The 17,250-nt window shown below is 49.2% G+C and overlaps 1 protein-coding gene across 1 annotated transcript in view; it reads left to right on the forward strand.

Moving 5' to 3' along the window:
• The window catches only part of NOS1 (nitric oxide synthase 1), a 150,199-nt gene that overhangs the window by 83,954 nt on the left and 48,995 nt on the right, over nucleotides 1-17,250 (forward strand). Inside the window, exon 3 of the mRNA XM_044990167.1 lies at nucleotides 13,334-13,463. Within this exon, the coding sequence (XP_044846102.1) occupies nucleotides 13,334-13,463 (130 nt within the window). The remainder of the gene's footprint in view (nucleotides 1-13,333; nucleotides 13,464-17,250) is intronic.

Here is a 17,250-nt window from a genome sequence, read left to right on the forward strand (position 1 = left end):
CTCTGGAGAGAAACTCTGGCCCAGGCTTCACTCAGAGGCTAAAATAAGGCTGAGGGGGAGCATGAAGCCCTGTAAGAATGACAAGGGCAGTGGCATAATTCACTGCATTGTGGGTAAAATACTGGGGCGCGGTGATGCTAGTGGTTTTAGACCGACATAGAAGAGTAGAAACTCTGCAGGGAAACCGGCAGAGAGCAGCCCTGTGCATCAAAGAGTGTTTTCACCCTCGAGAGAGACGTGGGACAGTCACCCCAATCCCTACCCACCACTACCCGGGGCTGAAAATGGTCAACTCATTTCCTGTGCTATCTGCTCAGTTTAAAACAGGGCTGGTGCATTGGGGAGGCCTGATCATATGGAGAGAGACACTGGGACAAGCCCAGAAAGCCCAGGGCGACTGGACAGCAGGATAACTATGGATTCTGCAGTGGCAGACGCCATTGAGATGTCTATAAAACAAGTAACCCTTAGAAGAATTAGACAGTGGTTAGGTGCAGCTGACACACCTTGGGCTGTGACCTCTTCATATCTTATAGACTAGGCCAGTTGGGCCTAGTCAGAGTGGGAATGGGAGATCTCCAGGTGAATCCCAATTATTGCAGGGGCTGATGTTCGCCCTTTCGTCCGAGGTCAGTACTGAACATACGCCTCCATATGGCGTTAAGGATGTTAAAGAGGCTGTCTTTTGGGTAAGAGCTAAAGTGGAGGTGCCGACTACTCATGGTCACTAAAGGTCTGGTGGCACATTGGGTACGTCTATACTACCCGCCGGATCGGCAGGTAGTGTTCGATGTATTGGGGATCGATTTATCGCGTCTCGTCTGGATGCGATAAATCTGCTAATCGACACCCATAGTCCACCTTGGCAGGAGGAGTAAGCGCAGTCGACGGGGGCGCCGCGGCAGTCGACTCACCGCTGTGGGGACGGCCAGGTAAGTTGAACTAAGATACTTCGACTTCAGCTACGCGAATAGCATAGCTTAAGTTGCGTATCTTAGTTCGAACCCCCACCCCACCCCGCTAGTGTAGACCAGGTGTTAGTCTCAGCTAGAATCTAGTGTGAGTAACTGTGTTCTGCCTACCTAATTCCCCCCCCCCCCCGCCGCCTTTGTAACTGGAAGCCGTGTTGTTCTCTTCCTGAACCATTGTGTAACATTGCACATGTTGTTAAGAGGCTGCTGCGTGGCCCAGAGGTGGCGGTATTTCAGGATAAAACCAGTTCCCTTTTGCAGATCTTTGGGGATTCTTTGGAAGAAAAAGAATGGTGCAGATATGGAGTTTATTAATAATGGGTCAAGTAGTGAGGGTCTTTCTCAGGACAGTCTCCCTCTGAAATCAGTGAATGTTTTTCCTGAGTAAAAAGTGAATAAGAACCTCAGGGTTTTGACCCACTGCTACAATACATATGTAAATGTAATACCGAACGACCCTGGTCGTCAGCGAGCGGGATTGAACCTGGGACCTCTGAAGCTAAATACATGAGCCTCTAGTGCATGAGCTAAAAGGCGCATGCCCTTAGCTAAGGCTGTAAAGGAGACTCATTAATCTTTCCCTAAGCGATCTCAGTGCCACTAGATGGGCCAGATCACCACGCCCAGGACGTGTGTGGGTTACATAAGGGATACAAGAAGTCACTAAGACTGCACCTGGCAGGAGGTGGCTAAATTGCATCCTAAGCTTCCTTGGTCTGTATTCACCTGGGAAGATGCCTCAGATATTAGATGCCATCCATCCACCGCTGTTTTCTGGATACATGCTCGCCCTGTGGATTTGCTGTCTGTCCTCGGGGGGGCTATAACCACAGCTGAGTGTGCGCTGTTCGGGGCAAACCAGCTGTAATGGAGTTAATATAAAAATATACCCTGGAAGTGGGGAGAAAGGTCTGATGAGAAGCAACCTCTCATCTAACAGGGTCTCGGCAGGCTACAGCGTAGAAATTGAGCACAATTCATTCATTGCCAGCTAACCTTGTTCTATTTTTGACCCTCAGCCAGAAGAGAATTGTCACATCCCATTTCCTTTCATGTTGCCAGCATTTATATTGTTTAACCCTCTGGGTTGTTGTTTTTTTTTTCCTTTTCCCTCTAAGGCCTGTTCCTTAGCTAGATAGAAACATGGTAGTTTTAGGCAGCAAGGGCCTAAAGAACAGTAACGCCACAGTAAGACGTAGGCTGGTGTGGAGGATGGAAGTTGTTTCACAAAGGATTTGGAAATCTGGCTTCATTCTGTACCCGAATGAAACCCAACAGTTTTAAAATTCTCCATGAAGGAAAATTCTGGAAAAAAAAATTCATTTGGGGGCAATCAAAACATTCAGATTTTGACTTTTTGGTTTTGTACTATGATATACATAATATTATAAACACATTTTAAAAAAAAAATGGAAACACTTCTTTCTGGAAGTGCTGAAACAGGACGTTTTGAGGTCAGAATGGCTTTTCTGGTTTTCCTCTAAAACTAAAACCCAGTATAAGTTACCCACGTTCAGAAAGTGTTTCGATTTTGAATCTGACAGAGTATGGTGCTGTTGAAGTTTCACCTGCCAGCCCTAAAAAGGTAGACTGCTTAGGACTAGTCTGACAGGATCCTGTTGTGTTTTTTCCCTGAGCGGTTACATTTGTTTTTGTGCCTTGAATTCCACCTATTCAAATGACTGACCAGCTTTATAGCTGAGAAACCCACTCAATCAGGGGTAGCCAAAATCCTGTGCGTGGGTCCATATGGCCTCATACATGCTACAGTGTGGGTTGTCCGCTTCAGTGCAGATGTTCTGCCAGCAGGCAGCATTCCAGCCAGGCTGCTGTGCCCGAGAAGGGAGCATTGCATGCTGGGGGTCTATCCAGCTGCAGCTCTGTGTCAAAGATGGAAATGACTTCAGTGTGCTGTCTGATGTGTTTAAGGTACTCCCTGCAGTCTTCTGCAAGCTGGAAGGTCATGTGCTCTAGTGATATAGGTGAGTGATCAGGAGACCTGGGTTCTATTCCAGACTCTGCTATTGATTCACCAAGTGGCTTTGGACAAATCACTTGACCTCTTGGTGCCTCAGTTTCCCCATTAATTAGGTCCTGTTTGTAGAGTTCTTTCAAATGATAAAACTCTCTATAAAATACTTCGTAGCAGCATCATTAAATCACCAGGGAGGGAAAAATTGGAGCACACCCTGATTTAGTGTCATGTGGCTGAGCTGGGGCTCGATTTACCTCCCAGGAACCTCCGGCTGCCAGGGGCCCCAGAACGCCAAGCGCGGGGGGCATGCAGCGGGGGGCGCTCTGCCGGTCGCTGGGAGGGCGGCAGACTGCTCCGGTGGACCTCCCGCAGGCGTGCTGCCGTGCTTGGGGCGGCGAAATGGCTAGAGCCGCCCCTGCTGGCTGCTCTTACTGAGGTCCATGGCAAAGCTCTTCTTTACTTAATTGAGTCCAGGCTTTAACCCTGGGGCTGATGCAGCTCATGATGATTCACTGACCAAAAATAAGGTCTCGGTTCCCCGGGAAACAGCACAGGAATACATCACCTGAGCATACAGAACTCTTAGGACCCTACGGGGAGTGAAGAGGGTAACCAAAGGCAGAAACTTTCTTGGGCATGTTGAACCATCGCCTATAAAGAGACGAGCAGATGTGGGCAGCCATTGCTACTGCTCATGGCAGCCGGTGTGTGTTCTGCTCGCAGTCTGATGCCTGGGCTGCTGAGAGGAAAATGTACAGCCAGGAGGTCAGCAGGCACCAGCATTGATATGGAACCTACCGATCACATGAATGGAAATAGAATTTAGTGTAGTAACCCCAGCCCAAGTTTAAGGCAGGTGGAGGTGCTGACAGGAGGCCACAAGATCACCGCACCCTGCAACTCATGTTCCAGCAGGGCTGAGCGTATCTTTATTGGATGTCCCCACAGGAAAAACGAGCTTGACTGATGCCTGAGGAGAATTTCTCTTCTGATGCGGTGATGTGACTCTTTCTCTCTTTTGTTTTGTTTGTTCTGCCCCTTGAAGTCTCCAAGGACTCGTCTCTCTCTAGAGGGGACTGACTCTCTCTCTCTCTCTCTCTCTCAGCCCTTTCGCGGAGACCTTACTTTTGTCCTTTCTTGTTTGCTGACTTGCTCAATCTATAATAAGACATTCATGCTGACCATTATCTTCTGGGTGCTCTTTGTGTATTGCAAACCCAGCTGGGGAGAACATTCTACGATGCAGTTTCTGAATCTGGCCAGACCCCGGCCGATGACAATAGGAGTTTTGTGCCAGTAAAGGCTTTAAGGTTTGGTCCGATGTCCGTATTCCTCTAACACCCTCCGTAGCGAAGGGCATGTTCAGAACCTATTCAGTGCTTTTAACAAACCCTTATTAAATACAAAGACACGGCTCCAACTGCTAAGCGCAGCCACCGCAGTTCCTTATTTGTTAATCCAAAATCTTAGCATAATTCCTCAGATGCCTCATCTCCTCCTCAGGGCACGGGATCCACTTATTGTTCCGCACAATGTTCTCTTTAGGGAGGCTTTTGTTCTTTGCATTCATATATTTAAAACGCTCCTTTATCGCTTAGGAAGCTGTTCTCACTTGGACCATTTGTGATCCCTGGGTTCTAGCTGCAAGAGCAGCCCCAGCATGCGGGCCTCGTTCCATCTTGGGGAACGGCCCCCCGTCTCTTTACGTGCCCTGTTCAGTTCTAGTTGGATGTGGCGTTCTCCACGTCTTCCCCGAGACTACTGCAGAATGCTGCTGTGTGCTGCTCCCTGCCAGCCGCACGGGCGGTTGCATTTTATTGCTATGTGCAGCATGGGATTGCCTCTTTCTGTTGGTGTGTAAAATGCTTTGAGATCCTTCAGTCTGACTGCATAGAAAAGCATGTTGTTACTTCTGATCTCTGACATTGGTTTGATCCTAGGTAATGGAGAAAAAAGATGGGTAGTCGGTTCTTCAGCATTGCAGACCATAAACTGCTACCTGGCGTAGCTGGTTGTGACCGGAGCAGAGGGTGGCAGCTCCTTTTCAGCCTGAAATATTCCCCACTGCAGGAAATGCTACCTGAGAATGTGGAAAACCCAGAGAGAGTGAAGGAGAATCACTTACAAACTACCCTGTGGCCCATATTATTGATGGTGGTGGGTGATTCTGCCGGAGGAAAGCTGATGGCAGTGCCCCAGGACAAAGTGAGATGGGAAAAGAAACCTATTTCTCTTGCATAGCCAAGAAGAACATTCTCTCTTTTTCCTTCTCATGCACACAGAGTTCCCCTCCCAGCTCATACTGGCACAGACACCTATAGCCAACATATGCTTTTCACGCACTGGGACAAGTGCACTCACAGAGGATTTTGGCTGCATTCTGCCCGTTGCCAACAGCATCCTAGCCTTCTGGTCCCTGCACTAGGTGTTGCTTACGGCATCGGTGCAAAACATTAGACTTCCAAGCTCTTATTGGTTCATCCAAATGAGCTGCCAGGAATCCGAACAATCAGTTCTCTCTCTTGTCAATGCAAAGGAAGTTCGAGAACACCTACTGCCAAGCAAACTCAGTAGACCGAATAGGTAAATGGACTGGGACTCAGAAGATCTGGGTTGAAATCCTGATACCAGTGAAGTCAATGGCAAAACTCCCCTTGACTTCAGTGGGGCAGCTTTTCGGCCTTGGGTTGTATCCACAGCTCTGCAACTGATGTGCTGTGTGCCCTTAGGCAAGTTCCTTGACTTTCCCTGTGCCTCTGTTTCCCCTCCCACACTCCTGAGCGACGTAGTTCTACCGAAGGAAGTATCTAGTGTAGACCTGGCCTAGGTGTCTATACAGTACCTAGTTCAATGGGGTCCCAGTTCCGGTTGGGACCTCACTGGTGCAACCCAGGGCTGCCCGGCAAGGCATGGAGGACAAAAGGAGCAGTTTGCCCTAGAGGCCACCAATTGAATTTGAGGGAAGGGCAGCCTGGCCAAACCTGAGCTGCGCTGCGATCCCATGCACCAGGTTGCAATGCCCAGCCCTGCAAGGGCAGGAGGTGCCACTGCAGAGTGAATACCGGGTGTGCTTACTCCCCAGTGCCCCCTTTTCCCCAGGCCTCCCCTCTAATGGGTTTTGCCCCCTTGGTTTCTTGATTTCAGTGGGGAGTATTCTTTTAAAAATCCTTCCTTGCCATAGTAGTCGTTTTGGAAAGGGGGGGAGCCCTCAGTTTCAGATTTTGCCCTAGGTCCCCCAAATCCTCTGTGTGGTCTTGGTGCAACAGGCATACAAATAAACAATAATAGCAGCCTTGGAGGCATCAATGAGAATCATAGGTCTTGATTGTGCTAATGAACGGAGGTTAAAAGGATGTATGGTCCAGTGATTAGGGGCACTAGCCTGGGACTCAAATGATGATCTGGTTTCAATTCCTGGCTCAGCTTGACTTCCTGTGTGACCTTGGATAAGCCACTTAGCCTCCCCGTGCCTCAGTTTTCCATCTGTACAATGGGGATATCAACCTTGCCCTGCCTCATGGGGGTATTGTGAAGGTAAATACACTCACGCTTGGGAGGGTGTTCAGATATTACAGTAATGGGGGGTCATATAACTACCAAAGCTCAGTCCCTGCTCTGAAGAGTTGCTGTATTCAGTTCCTGTGATGTCAGCTCTTATGTACAGCCCCAGAGGGGTTTGTGGCATGCACAGTAGGTAGACTGTGCCTCAGAAGCAGGGACAACACAGTGCAGAATGTTCACAGTGTTTGATGCATGCGTTATTCCGCGTGTAGCACTTAGGCATTATTTTACAGTCATCTTTGACTTTGAATTGACCAGATTAACAGTGGGTGAGGTTCTGTATTTTATCTGATCAAAACCCTTTCACGTGTGCATAAAAGCCAAGTTAGCAAAAGAACAATTTCCTCCTGGTAGAGGTGACAGATGGGAATTTCAATTAAAAATCCAGCCCCTGTTGGGTTTGAATTCTGTTGGAAATATAAAGTGGAGGCTTTCACCCCACGGCTACCCGGTGTTTAGAAAATATCCCCGGGAAGTGGTGTAACATCTTGGGTGCTGGAGGGCTCAACTTCATTCCATAAATGAACTAGAAACTTCTGGAGTGGTTGGAATAAAACCGAATGCTGTTTTATCTCATTTATACCAAAAGCCACGTGCATGGGGAAAACCTCCTGACAGTTTCCCTTCTTTTTAAGCTACGAGTGGCTTCGTGATCAGGGCACCTATTCAAATTAGGTTTTGGGTGCCACGTTCCTGATCTGAGACCTGATCCCAACCCACTAAAGTCAATGGGAAGGCTCCCACTGACTGCAGTAGGCTTCAGATGAGGCCCCAGGTTTGCAACAGGAATCATTTTTCATCGCTCGATGTCAGGGGAATAAAGATCAGACCTACACAGAAAGAAAGGAATTGCCAGAGCGGATTAGAACAATGGTTCATTTAGTCCAGTCGTTTATAAAATCCTAACAGTGGGCAACTAAATCATGGCATTCCTACGGAAGAAGTGTCTTCCCAACCCTGGGCTGTAAACAGCTGGGTTATGTCCTAAATCTGAGAGCTGATGTCATTTACACATTTTTACCCTAACCGGTTTGACTGGATCATAATCTCATAACTCATATAAATATTGTTGTGTATTTGGTTGTCATGGTTTTTGTTGCTATGGCAACTGAGTTAGATTATTATGGGTTAGCTCAGCCGGTTTCAACCGGCTGAGTGAGCTCTCTGTATATCTGTAAATAAAATGGAGGTTTTGGTTAGCTGCCTGCTCTCTGGCCTCAAGTGATTGCTTCCTACACCGGCTGCCCCAAGGATATAACACTGGCGACGAGGGTGAGACTCGGTGCTGCTCCAGTAACAGAAGGAAGTAGAAGTTAAGGTAAAGAACAAACAAAGAAAAAAAGCTGCTTGTTTGCACTGACTGTGAAAGTGAAACTAAAAATCATGGCTACTCTGACCAGGCCCCTGGAGCCTTTTGATGAGAATACAGAGCAGTGGCATGTGTATACTGAGCGTTTTGAGCTTTTTGGTATTGCAAATGACATTACAGAAGCGAAGAAGGTGCCAATATTCTTAACTGTTGTAGGGGCTAAAACCTACTCTCTGCTACACAGCTTACTGCACCCTGTTAAGCCTGAGACTAAATCTTACAGTGACATTGTGGAAATCCTGGGGTCTCATTTCTCCCCAAAACCACTGGTAATTGCTGAAAGATATAGGTTCCACAAAAGAGACCAAAAGGAAGATGAAACAGTTGTACAATTTGTAGCCATTTTACAAAAGCTAGCAGAACACTGTGAATTTAAAGAGATGTTAAATGATGCCCTGCATGACAGGTTAGTGTGTGGCCTCTGCAGTGAAGCTATACGGAAGCGCCTACTGACAGAGGCTCAGCTTACATTACAGAAGGCTGTTGATATTGCTGTCTCCATGGAACTGGCTACAAGGGAGGCACAATACATCGGTGCATCCCCTAGGGTGCAAAAAGTGTCACAAGAACTGACCCACAAAACGGTGCAGAGTCAAGAATGTTACCGCTGTGGTAAGCTGGGTCACCAGGCATCAGAATGCTGGTGTAAGGACCTGGTGTGTCGACACTGTGGCAAAAAGGGACACATTGAGTATGCCTGTAAACAAAAGAAAAAGAGGCCTGTGGTCTGGCCGACAAAAAGAGGAACCTTGCATACCCTAGAGCAGACCCAGGATGATCAAGGTGACACCTCCTCACAAGAGGAAGTGCCACTGCATGTTTTGTCTTTGGCAGCGGGCTCACATGAATACTGGGTAACCCTTTTATTGGAGGGCAAACCTATACGCATGGAACTAGACACCGGTGCAGCTGTCTCGCTGGTTCCTGAGACTGTGTATAAGGAAAAGCTACAGCATCTTCCGCTTAAGGCAACAAAAACTGTTCTGAAGACGTATACAGGTGAAGCTGTGCCCATGTTGGGCACTATTGATGTTAAGGTGGAGCTCAATGGACAGGCGGCTAAATTGCCACTGTTTGTGGTGAGAGGTGACTACCCAGCCTTAATGGGTAGGTCTTGGCTTGGGAAGATTCAACTGAACTGGGCAGAAGTGCACCGGATGACTAAAGAAGAAACCAGTCTAACCCCTATTCTAAGGAAACATGCTGCTGTTTTTGGAGATGATTTGGGAAGTATGAAGGGAATCACTGTGACATTGAACATTAAACCTGACAGTCCACCAAAATATCTGAAAGCCCGAACTGTGCCATATGCCATCAGGCCAAAAGTTGAAGCAGACCTGGAGCGCCTGGTCACCAATGGAGTCCTAATACCAGTTACCCATAGCTCATGGGCCACTCCTATCGTTCCAATAGTGAAGAAAGATGGCTCTCTCCAGATTTGCGGTGATTTTAAAGTCACTGTCAACCCAGTGTTGTGTGCAGAGCAATACCCGCTTCCCCGCATCGATGACCTCTTCGCAGGCCTGGCTGGGGGACAAAAGTTCAGTAAGATTGATCTGAGTCAAGCATATTTACAGATGCACGTCGATGAAAAGTCCCAAGAGTTGTTGACTATTGTGACTCATAAGGGGCTTTATCGATACTGTCGCCTACCCTTCGGAATAACATCTGCTCCCGCCCTGTTCCAGAGGGCTATGGACCAGATCTTGTGTGGCTTGTCAGGAGTTCAGTGCTATCTGGATGATATCCTGGTCACTGGAAGAAATGAAGAGGATCACTTAAAGAATTTAGAGGCTACCCTACAAAGACTGGAAGAGTATGGCCTACGAGTTCGCAAGGACAAGTGTGAATTCTTCAAGCCCTCTGTTGAATATTTGGGACACATCATTGATTCTGCAGGTCTTCATAAGGCCCCTGCAAAAGTTAAAGCTATTTGGAGGCTCCCCCACCTCGAAATGTAAGCCAGCTGCGCTCGTTTCTAGGACTCCTGAACTATTATGGAAAGTTCATCTCACAGTTAGCCACACTGCTAAAACCACTTCATGAGCTCCTTGGGCAGAACAAGGCCTGGAAGTGGACTGAAGCCTGTGATGTTGCGTTTAACAAAGCTAAGGATGCATTGCTAAATTCTGAAGTTCTAACGCACTTTGATCCATCCTTACCACTGCAATTGGCCTGCGATGCCTCCCCTTATGGAGTGGGAGCAGTCGTGTCACATATTATGCCTTCAGGAGAAGAGAGGCCTGTTGCTTTTGCTTCACGCACTCTAAGCAAAGCAGAAACTAACTACGCCCAAATCGAACGTGAGGCATTAGGAACTGTTTTTGGAATTCGGAAGTTTCATCAGTACCTGTTTGGGCGAAAATTTACTCTTCTCACAGACCATTGACCTCTGACATCAATTTTTGGACCCTACACAGGCATTCCCCCATTAGCTGCTAGTCGTATGCAACGTTGGGCATTGTTACTTTCAGCACACACATATGAAATCAAATATCGGAAATCCACTCTGCACGGCAATGCAGATGGCCTCTCAAGGTTGCCTTTGCCGGTCAAACACCAAGATAGTGCCCAAAAGGAAATCTTCTACTTTGAACAGGTAGAGAATACACCCATCACTGCTACTCAGATAAAGAAGGCAACTCACGTTGACCCAGTATTGTCCCACGTTATGGACCTGGTGATGCATGGAAAATCTCGACAAACCTCTCCGGTCTCATCCGACCTTGTTCCCTACATGTCCAAGCGGACGGAGTTATCGGTCCAATCTGGTTGTTTGTTGTGGGGGAGACGTGTCATTATTCCACCACCACTGAGATCACAGATGTTAGAACAGCTACATTCCGGTCACTGTGGAATAGTGCGCATGAAGGAAATTGCACGAAGCTATTTTTGGTGGCCTGGACTGGACAGCGCTATTGAAGAGAAGGCAAAAGCTTGTATGTCATGTCAGGGTGTGAGGAATGCACCCCAGTGGGCACCCCTACACCCATGGGACTGGCCTGAAAACCCGTGGTAACGTATTCACGTTGACTTTGCTGGCCCCCTTGAAGGAAGCATGTTCTTGGTGGCAATAGATGCCCATTCTAAATGGCCAGAAGTCTCTATAATGCAGTCCACTTCTGCAGAGAGTACTATCCAAAAACTACGAGGACTCTTTAGTCGTTTTGGTCTGCCAGAACAACTTGTGAGCGACAACGGACCGCAGTTCGTTTCTCAGGAGTTTCAAAATTTTATGAAGGCAAATGGGATACACCACATCACGTCAGCACCATATCATCCGTCCACCAACGGATTAGCTGAAAGATTTGTGCAGACAATGAAAAACGCTTTGAAATCAGCAAGGGGACAACACTCCATTCAAAAGCGTCTGGATACCTTTTTACTTTCCTACAGAAACACACCTCATGCTACGACCCACGCATCTCCGGCCTTTCTAATGATGGGACGACAGCTGCGCACTTGCTTTGATCTGCTGAAACCTTCTGAACCCCGACAAATTGTGCAACATCAGCAGCAATATCAAGTCATCAGACGGGCACCCAGAGCAAAAGACCGAACCTTTAGCCCGGGACAGCCAGTTTTGGCTCGGAATTATACTTCCAGAGCTAAATGGGTTCCGGCCACAGTCATCACTCAAACAGGACCTGTTTCCTACACAGTCCGGACTGCAGAGAATCTTACCTGGCGGCGACATGTAGATCAGCTGTTGCCAGGTCATGCCAGTCCTCAGGACCCATCTGCAGTTGAGGGGTCTGACTTCACCTCTTCTGGTGAGGGACCGAATCACGAGTCACCTGTTTCTGACTGTTCTCCTCCATTACTGCCGGCGGCTGAGATACCCCTTTGCCCAGCACGAGCTGATACCACCTCCTCACCTGTTCGTGCTGCGGACCCTGAGCCCCTAGTGCTTTCGGGTGCAATAACACCAGAAGTTCGCCGTAAACCACCTAGAGACAGAAGGCCTCCTCATCGGCTGGATCTTTAGCTAGGGCGAACCCACGGTTATGGGGCAAAATAATCCCCAGGGTTTAGCCAGGAATGGAGGCAGTCTACCCTCCTTCTCTAGTCTAGTGTGTGTTTTATTTAGGGGATGTTCTTATTAGGGGGGGAGGAATATGTTGTGTATTTGGTTGTCATGGTTTTTGTTGCTATGGCAACTGAGTTAGATTATTATGGGTTAGCTCAGCCGGTTTCAACCGGTTGAGTGAGCTCTCTGTATATCTGTAAATAAAATGGAGGTTTTGGTTAGCTGCCTACTCTCTGGCCTCAAGTGATTGCTTCCTACACCGGCTGCCCCAAGGATATAACAAATATCTAAGTCCTCATTATCTTTGTTTTAGTATTCATACTGCAGTAGCGCTTAGACACCGTATTGGAGCCTACTAAATAATTATCCTCAATGATATCTTGTGGTGATAAGTTCCACAAGTCAATTCTGCATTTGGGGGGGGGGGTGTTAAACAAAGCCAGTATTTCTTTGTGTCACTCTTAAATTAAGTCTGATCCAGCATGGGTAACAATTGCAATGTTGTTGTTTTTTCTTGCAGTACTTGTCTCTTAGCACATTAATCCTCCAGTCTTGGAAACATGAGTAATTTTACATGTGTGAGTAGTCTCACATCAGTGGAATTCCCAGTGTAAAGTTACTTACATGCACAAGTGTCTGCAAGATCAGGCTCTCAAAGCCTCAAACTACCTCCCTGAAAGCCACGTCACTTTGTTCCTTCCCACTTACATTCCACTTAAGCAACAAGTTCCCCCCGCCCCAACAAAGAATAACCATCCTCAGCCCTATATTCTCTCCCCTTTCCTTCCAACCCCGTTTGTAAACTGGGGGCCCGAATTTGTTTTGATGCATTTGTATATTAAGAGCACTTCAGTTATGCTCTTTGTTCTTATTCCCTGGGACAGCATGGGGCAGAGGGCATTGTGTATAACTCAGATGCGCTCTGGCTAAGGGTTCTCCACTCTTTATTGGGTCCTGCGGTGGCTGGTGTTGGGAGTGGTAGCACGCTGCGTAGCGAGTGATAGGGTTAGGAATACGTCTTCCCTGGAGGGCAAAGGTGTAAGCTGGATGATTATCACTTCCCTACCTTGGCCCAGTGAGGACTTCAGCTTCCTGCCAATTTTAGGAATTGGGCTTTTTGATGTTGCAAAACTCCCATTGCTTGTGGTCCTTTGCCAGTGTGGGGAGTTTCCAATTCTTCCCCTCAACCCCGCCCCTTCAAACTCTTGCAAGTTTTCAATCCTGCGGGAAGCTGCCCAGAGCCAGTCCCGTATCCAGGCAATTGGCAGAGGGTAGCAGCTGCCTGCTGGCAACACACCGGCTTGAGTTCACCCCCCATGCAGTAGGCAGGGAGGTTTTGCTCTAAGGCTGAGCAATCTGGGAGCTGTGATGGGGAACAAGCTGTGTGTGGCGCTGGGAACGAAATGACTAATATTCCCCACCCTCAGTTTCAGGGAAGTGGACAAGGCCCAGAAACCCGTGCCAGCCGGGATGGAAAATGACCGAGTTTTCAATGACCTGTGGGGGAAGAGCGACACGCCCGTCGTCCTGAACAACCCCTACTCGGAAAAGGAGCAGGTAGGCGCCGGTGTCTTGTGGGGTGATTAGTAGGGGTGGGAGCCGGTGTAGAAGCATAAGATTGGCTGCAATCTGCTTGTAATGGCTGCTCCATGTGGGAAGGGAGCACGTGCAGGGACTGATCCTGCTCCCTCAAAGGCCATCGATGTCCATGGGAGACGAGGAGCTCAGCACGTTGTAGGCTGGGGCATGGGGTGTGCCCTAAGACAGGCTGCTGCTGCCCTGAGAGCAGTGGCCTTTTACAGCTCAGCTGACAGTGGCCAATGCAAGTCTCCTTTCTCTTAAAGCCACAGGCACGCGCGGTCTGGCTCCTGGGCATAAGGTAGCATAGGAGGAGGTCACTGAAGCCTGAATCGCTTTGGGTTGGGTTCCCATTGGAGCAGCATTTACCATGCCCCAGGGTGCAATGCTCAAGCCCTTCTCTGAGCACATGACAGCACTGGCCCAATCTCGATTGTGTGGCCCAGTTACTCCAGAGCAGGGGTGGCAAACCAGAACCTGAGCAGGAGCCAGAATTTACCAATGTACATTGCCAAAGAGCCACAGTAATACGTCAGCAGCCCCCTATCAGCTCCCGCCCCCACTCCCAGCACCTCCAGCCCACCGGCAGCCCTGCCAACCAGCGCCTCCCCTTCCCTCCCTGTCAGCTGTTTCATGGGGTGCAGGAGGCTCTGGGGGGGAGGGGGAGGAGCGAGGGCACGGCAGGCTCAGGGGAGGGGGCGGGAAGGGGTGGAGTGGGGGCAGGGCCTGTGGCAGAGCCAGGGGTTGAGCAGTGAGCACCCCCCAGCACATTGGAAAGTTGGTGCCTGTAGCTCCAGCCCCGGAGTTGGTGCCTATACCAGGAGCCACATGTTACCTTCTGAAGAGCCGCATGTGGCTCCGGAGCCACTGTTTGGCCACCCCTGCTCCAGAGCAACCCCGTTTGTTGTAATGGGATCACACGTGTGCAGCTGCGAGCTGAGTCTGGCCCGTTCAGTCCAGAAGCCGTGTGGCTGGTGGGATCCCATTGCTGACGGTAGGGCTGCAGCTTGCGCTGGGTCTGAGTCTCTGTAGGACGTTTCCCTCGGCGTGCAGAGCATACGTGGCAGAAGAACAGCGTCCAGTCCAGTCCTCAGCAAAGCTGAGGATCCCCCGTGGTTCCAGTCAGTGGCCAGAGTGGGCCATGAAAAGAGAGCAGAATGGGAGGGCTTGTTCTTAACAACAGACATCTTGCCAGCAAAGCCCTCGGTGGTGGTAAGCATGTTTCTCATTGCATTCATGTAATTTGAAGTGGCCCTTCAGATAGTATTTACGTCGTGCTTGTCATCTCCTAGCACTTTGCAAACATTCGTTGCTTCTCACACCCCTTTGCCGGATTGGTATTAGCCTCATGTCTGCAGAGTGGACAGAGTGGGGAAGTGATTTTTCCCCACCTCGATGGGATCGCACCAGGGATAATGTAGTGTGTGGAATTTCCTCCGGACTTCTGAGATGGGACCAGTGTCAGAGGCAGGGCTAGAACTTGGCAGCTCCTGGCACCCAGCCCTGTGCTCAGGCCATCCCATTCCCATGGCTCCCCCCGCTGTAATTCTCGGTAGGCCGTGCGGCAAAGAACACTTTCCAAATGGAAAAACAGATGAACATTCAAATGAAGAAGTCCAGGAAGACCAGTATTGCCTCTGCTCAGCTCAGTCACTTCCTGAAACAAACCTCCTACCCCCTTCCCGGCCAGGAGCCATTCGCAGGGCAGGCACTTTTTGATGGAGTGCATTTTAAGGCTATTTTTCTTTCATTCCTATATTGATCGGCTCCTGCCCTCTGGGCTGGCATTAGACCACAGCCCGAGTCTTATTAACCTTTTATATCCATTATTTATATTCCAGTAGTGCCGGTCAGGATCAGGCCCCTGTGTGTGCTGATCAGGATCAGGGCCTCACCATGCTAGGGGCTGTACCAACAAGTAGGGTGACATTGTCCCTGCTCCAAAGCATTCACAGTACAAGAGAAGATATCAAATAGCTGCGATCGTCACGGTCCTTCCACCGAGCCATGATCCGGCACTGGGCGGTGACGCGACTTGCCACTGTCACATGGGGATTCTGCAGCCGAGTTAGGAACATAACTCAGAGGTCTGGACTCCTAGTCCTGTGCCCTAACTACTAGATAATTCTTTCTAAAATAGCCTGGTTCGGTGCTGCTCCGTACTACCCAGGGTCTCCATCGCTTGGTGCACTCCCTGCTCATTGAGACGTGACTAAGATGCAGGGGTACTTGGGACCTTTGTGGAGAGCTTAACTCTCCACTGAGCCCTCGGCGTACTGCGTGAAGTGACGCGGTGCAGGCAGGCATCATGGTGGACAATGATTTAGAAGTGTGGTATCCAGGGCTGCCGGGGGAGAGGGGCAAGTGGGGCAATTTGCCCCAGGCCCCGGGCCCCGCAGGGGCCCCCACGAGAATATAGTATTCTATAGTATTGCAACTTTTTTTAATGAAGGGGGCCCCAAAATTGCTTTGCCCCAGGCCCCCTGAATCCTCTGGGTGGCCCTGGGGTATCTCCTTGTGCCTCCAGGAAATAAGGGGCCCCGGGAGACCTTTCTAAACATCTCAACCCGTTCCTGGAGTTTAAACCTCTCCAGGATGGGGGACACCTGCCAAAATTGCTCTGTCACATCTGCTATGATCTTTCTAAGGGCAAGATCCACTGTTGAGTCCCTAAATAAAGATTTTTAAAAATAGACTGTAAGGGCTTTTAATTGTTTGTTTATACAAAAAACACCCCAGCGCACAATCTAGGGGAGCGCGCACACAGGAAATACAGCTCTTACCCGAGATTCAGACCGAGGAAAGCCAGACAGTTCAGAGTAAAGTCTGAAAATCTGTCCTTATCTCCCCCAAATGCAGCCCCATATTGCAGATGATCTGGTTCTCATAACAGCGTAGCTGATCTTGCCATATGTGCTGTAATATTTAGACACAAGGAGGTGAGTCCAAGCACCACGACACACCTCGCTCGGTTGCCAGAGTGACTTCCCTGTTTCAACCTGACTCTTTCTGCTTAGTTATCGGTGGGGGCTGTGACTCCTCTTCCAGCCAAGCTCAGGTTACTGATTTGGTCTTTCCCCTGTGCCTGGAAGCGCAGTCTTTCTGTTTTCTTTGCTAAGCTCCTTGCATGGGTCTGTGACTATAAGCACTTTATAACCTTCTGTGTTCAGAGCTTAATTTCTCTCCATGTTAGCGCTGCTACAATCCCCAGTCTTAAGCTGCTATTAAACTCATTTTTTTCCACTAGATGTGCAGGCTTCCCTTTTATCCTTCTTATCCCCATCGTTAGACATCCTCCTCCACTAGCAGGTTTGGTCTCTCTCTACGCTTTCCGCTTCCACATCTCCTCGCCCCCCCTCCCCGCTACAGCCAGACTTAGGACTTCTGCTGTGCCATTCAAGGCTGGCCGGTGTGGGTTCAGGGCCGGGAGGGCTTGCATCTGAAGGTGTACCTTGCAGCTGGTGACAGCAGCTGACTCAGCACCCGCCACTCAACTCCCCACCAATATAGGTTCATTGGGGCCTAAAAGAGGATCAATTAACAAGTGGAGGGCTAATTAGAGGGGAAAGCAACCCCAGACCCAGGAATTAGAACGAGAGCTCCAATTGTCTACTCTGCCCTAGAATCGCTGCTCCTTGGGCCACTCTGAAATGCCCTCTGCACTAGGGCCATCTGTAGAGTGGAGAGAGGAATTCCCTGGCTGGGGGGTTCCTACACCTGCACTACAGCCCTGATGTGCCATCCCAAAGGGGTAAACTCCCCTGTT

Source organism: Mauremys mutica, chromosome 16 (assembly GCF_020497125.1).
Source record: "Mauremys mutica isolate MM-2020 ecotype Southern chromosome 16, ASM2049712v1, whole genome shotgun sequence".
Classification (NCBI taxonomy): Eukaryota; Metazoa; Chordata; order Testudines; family Geoemydidae; genus Mauremys; species Mauremys mutica.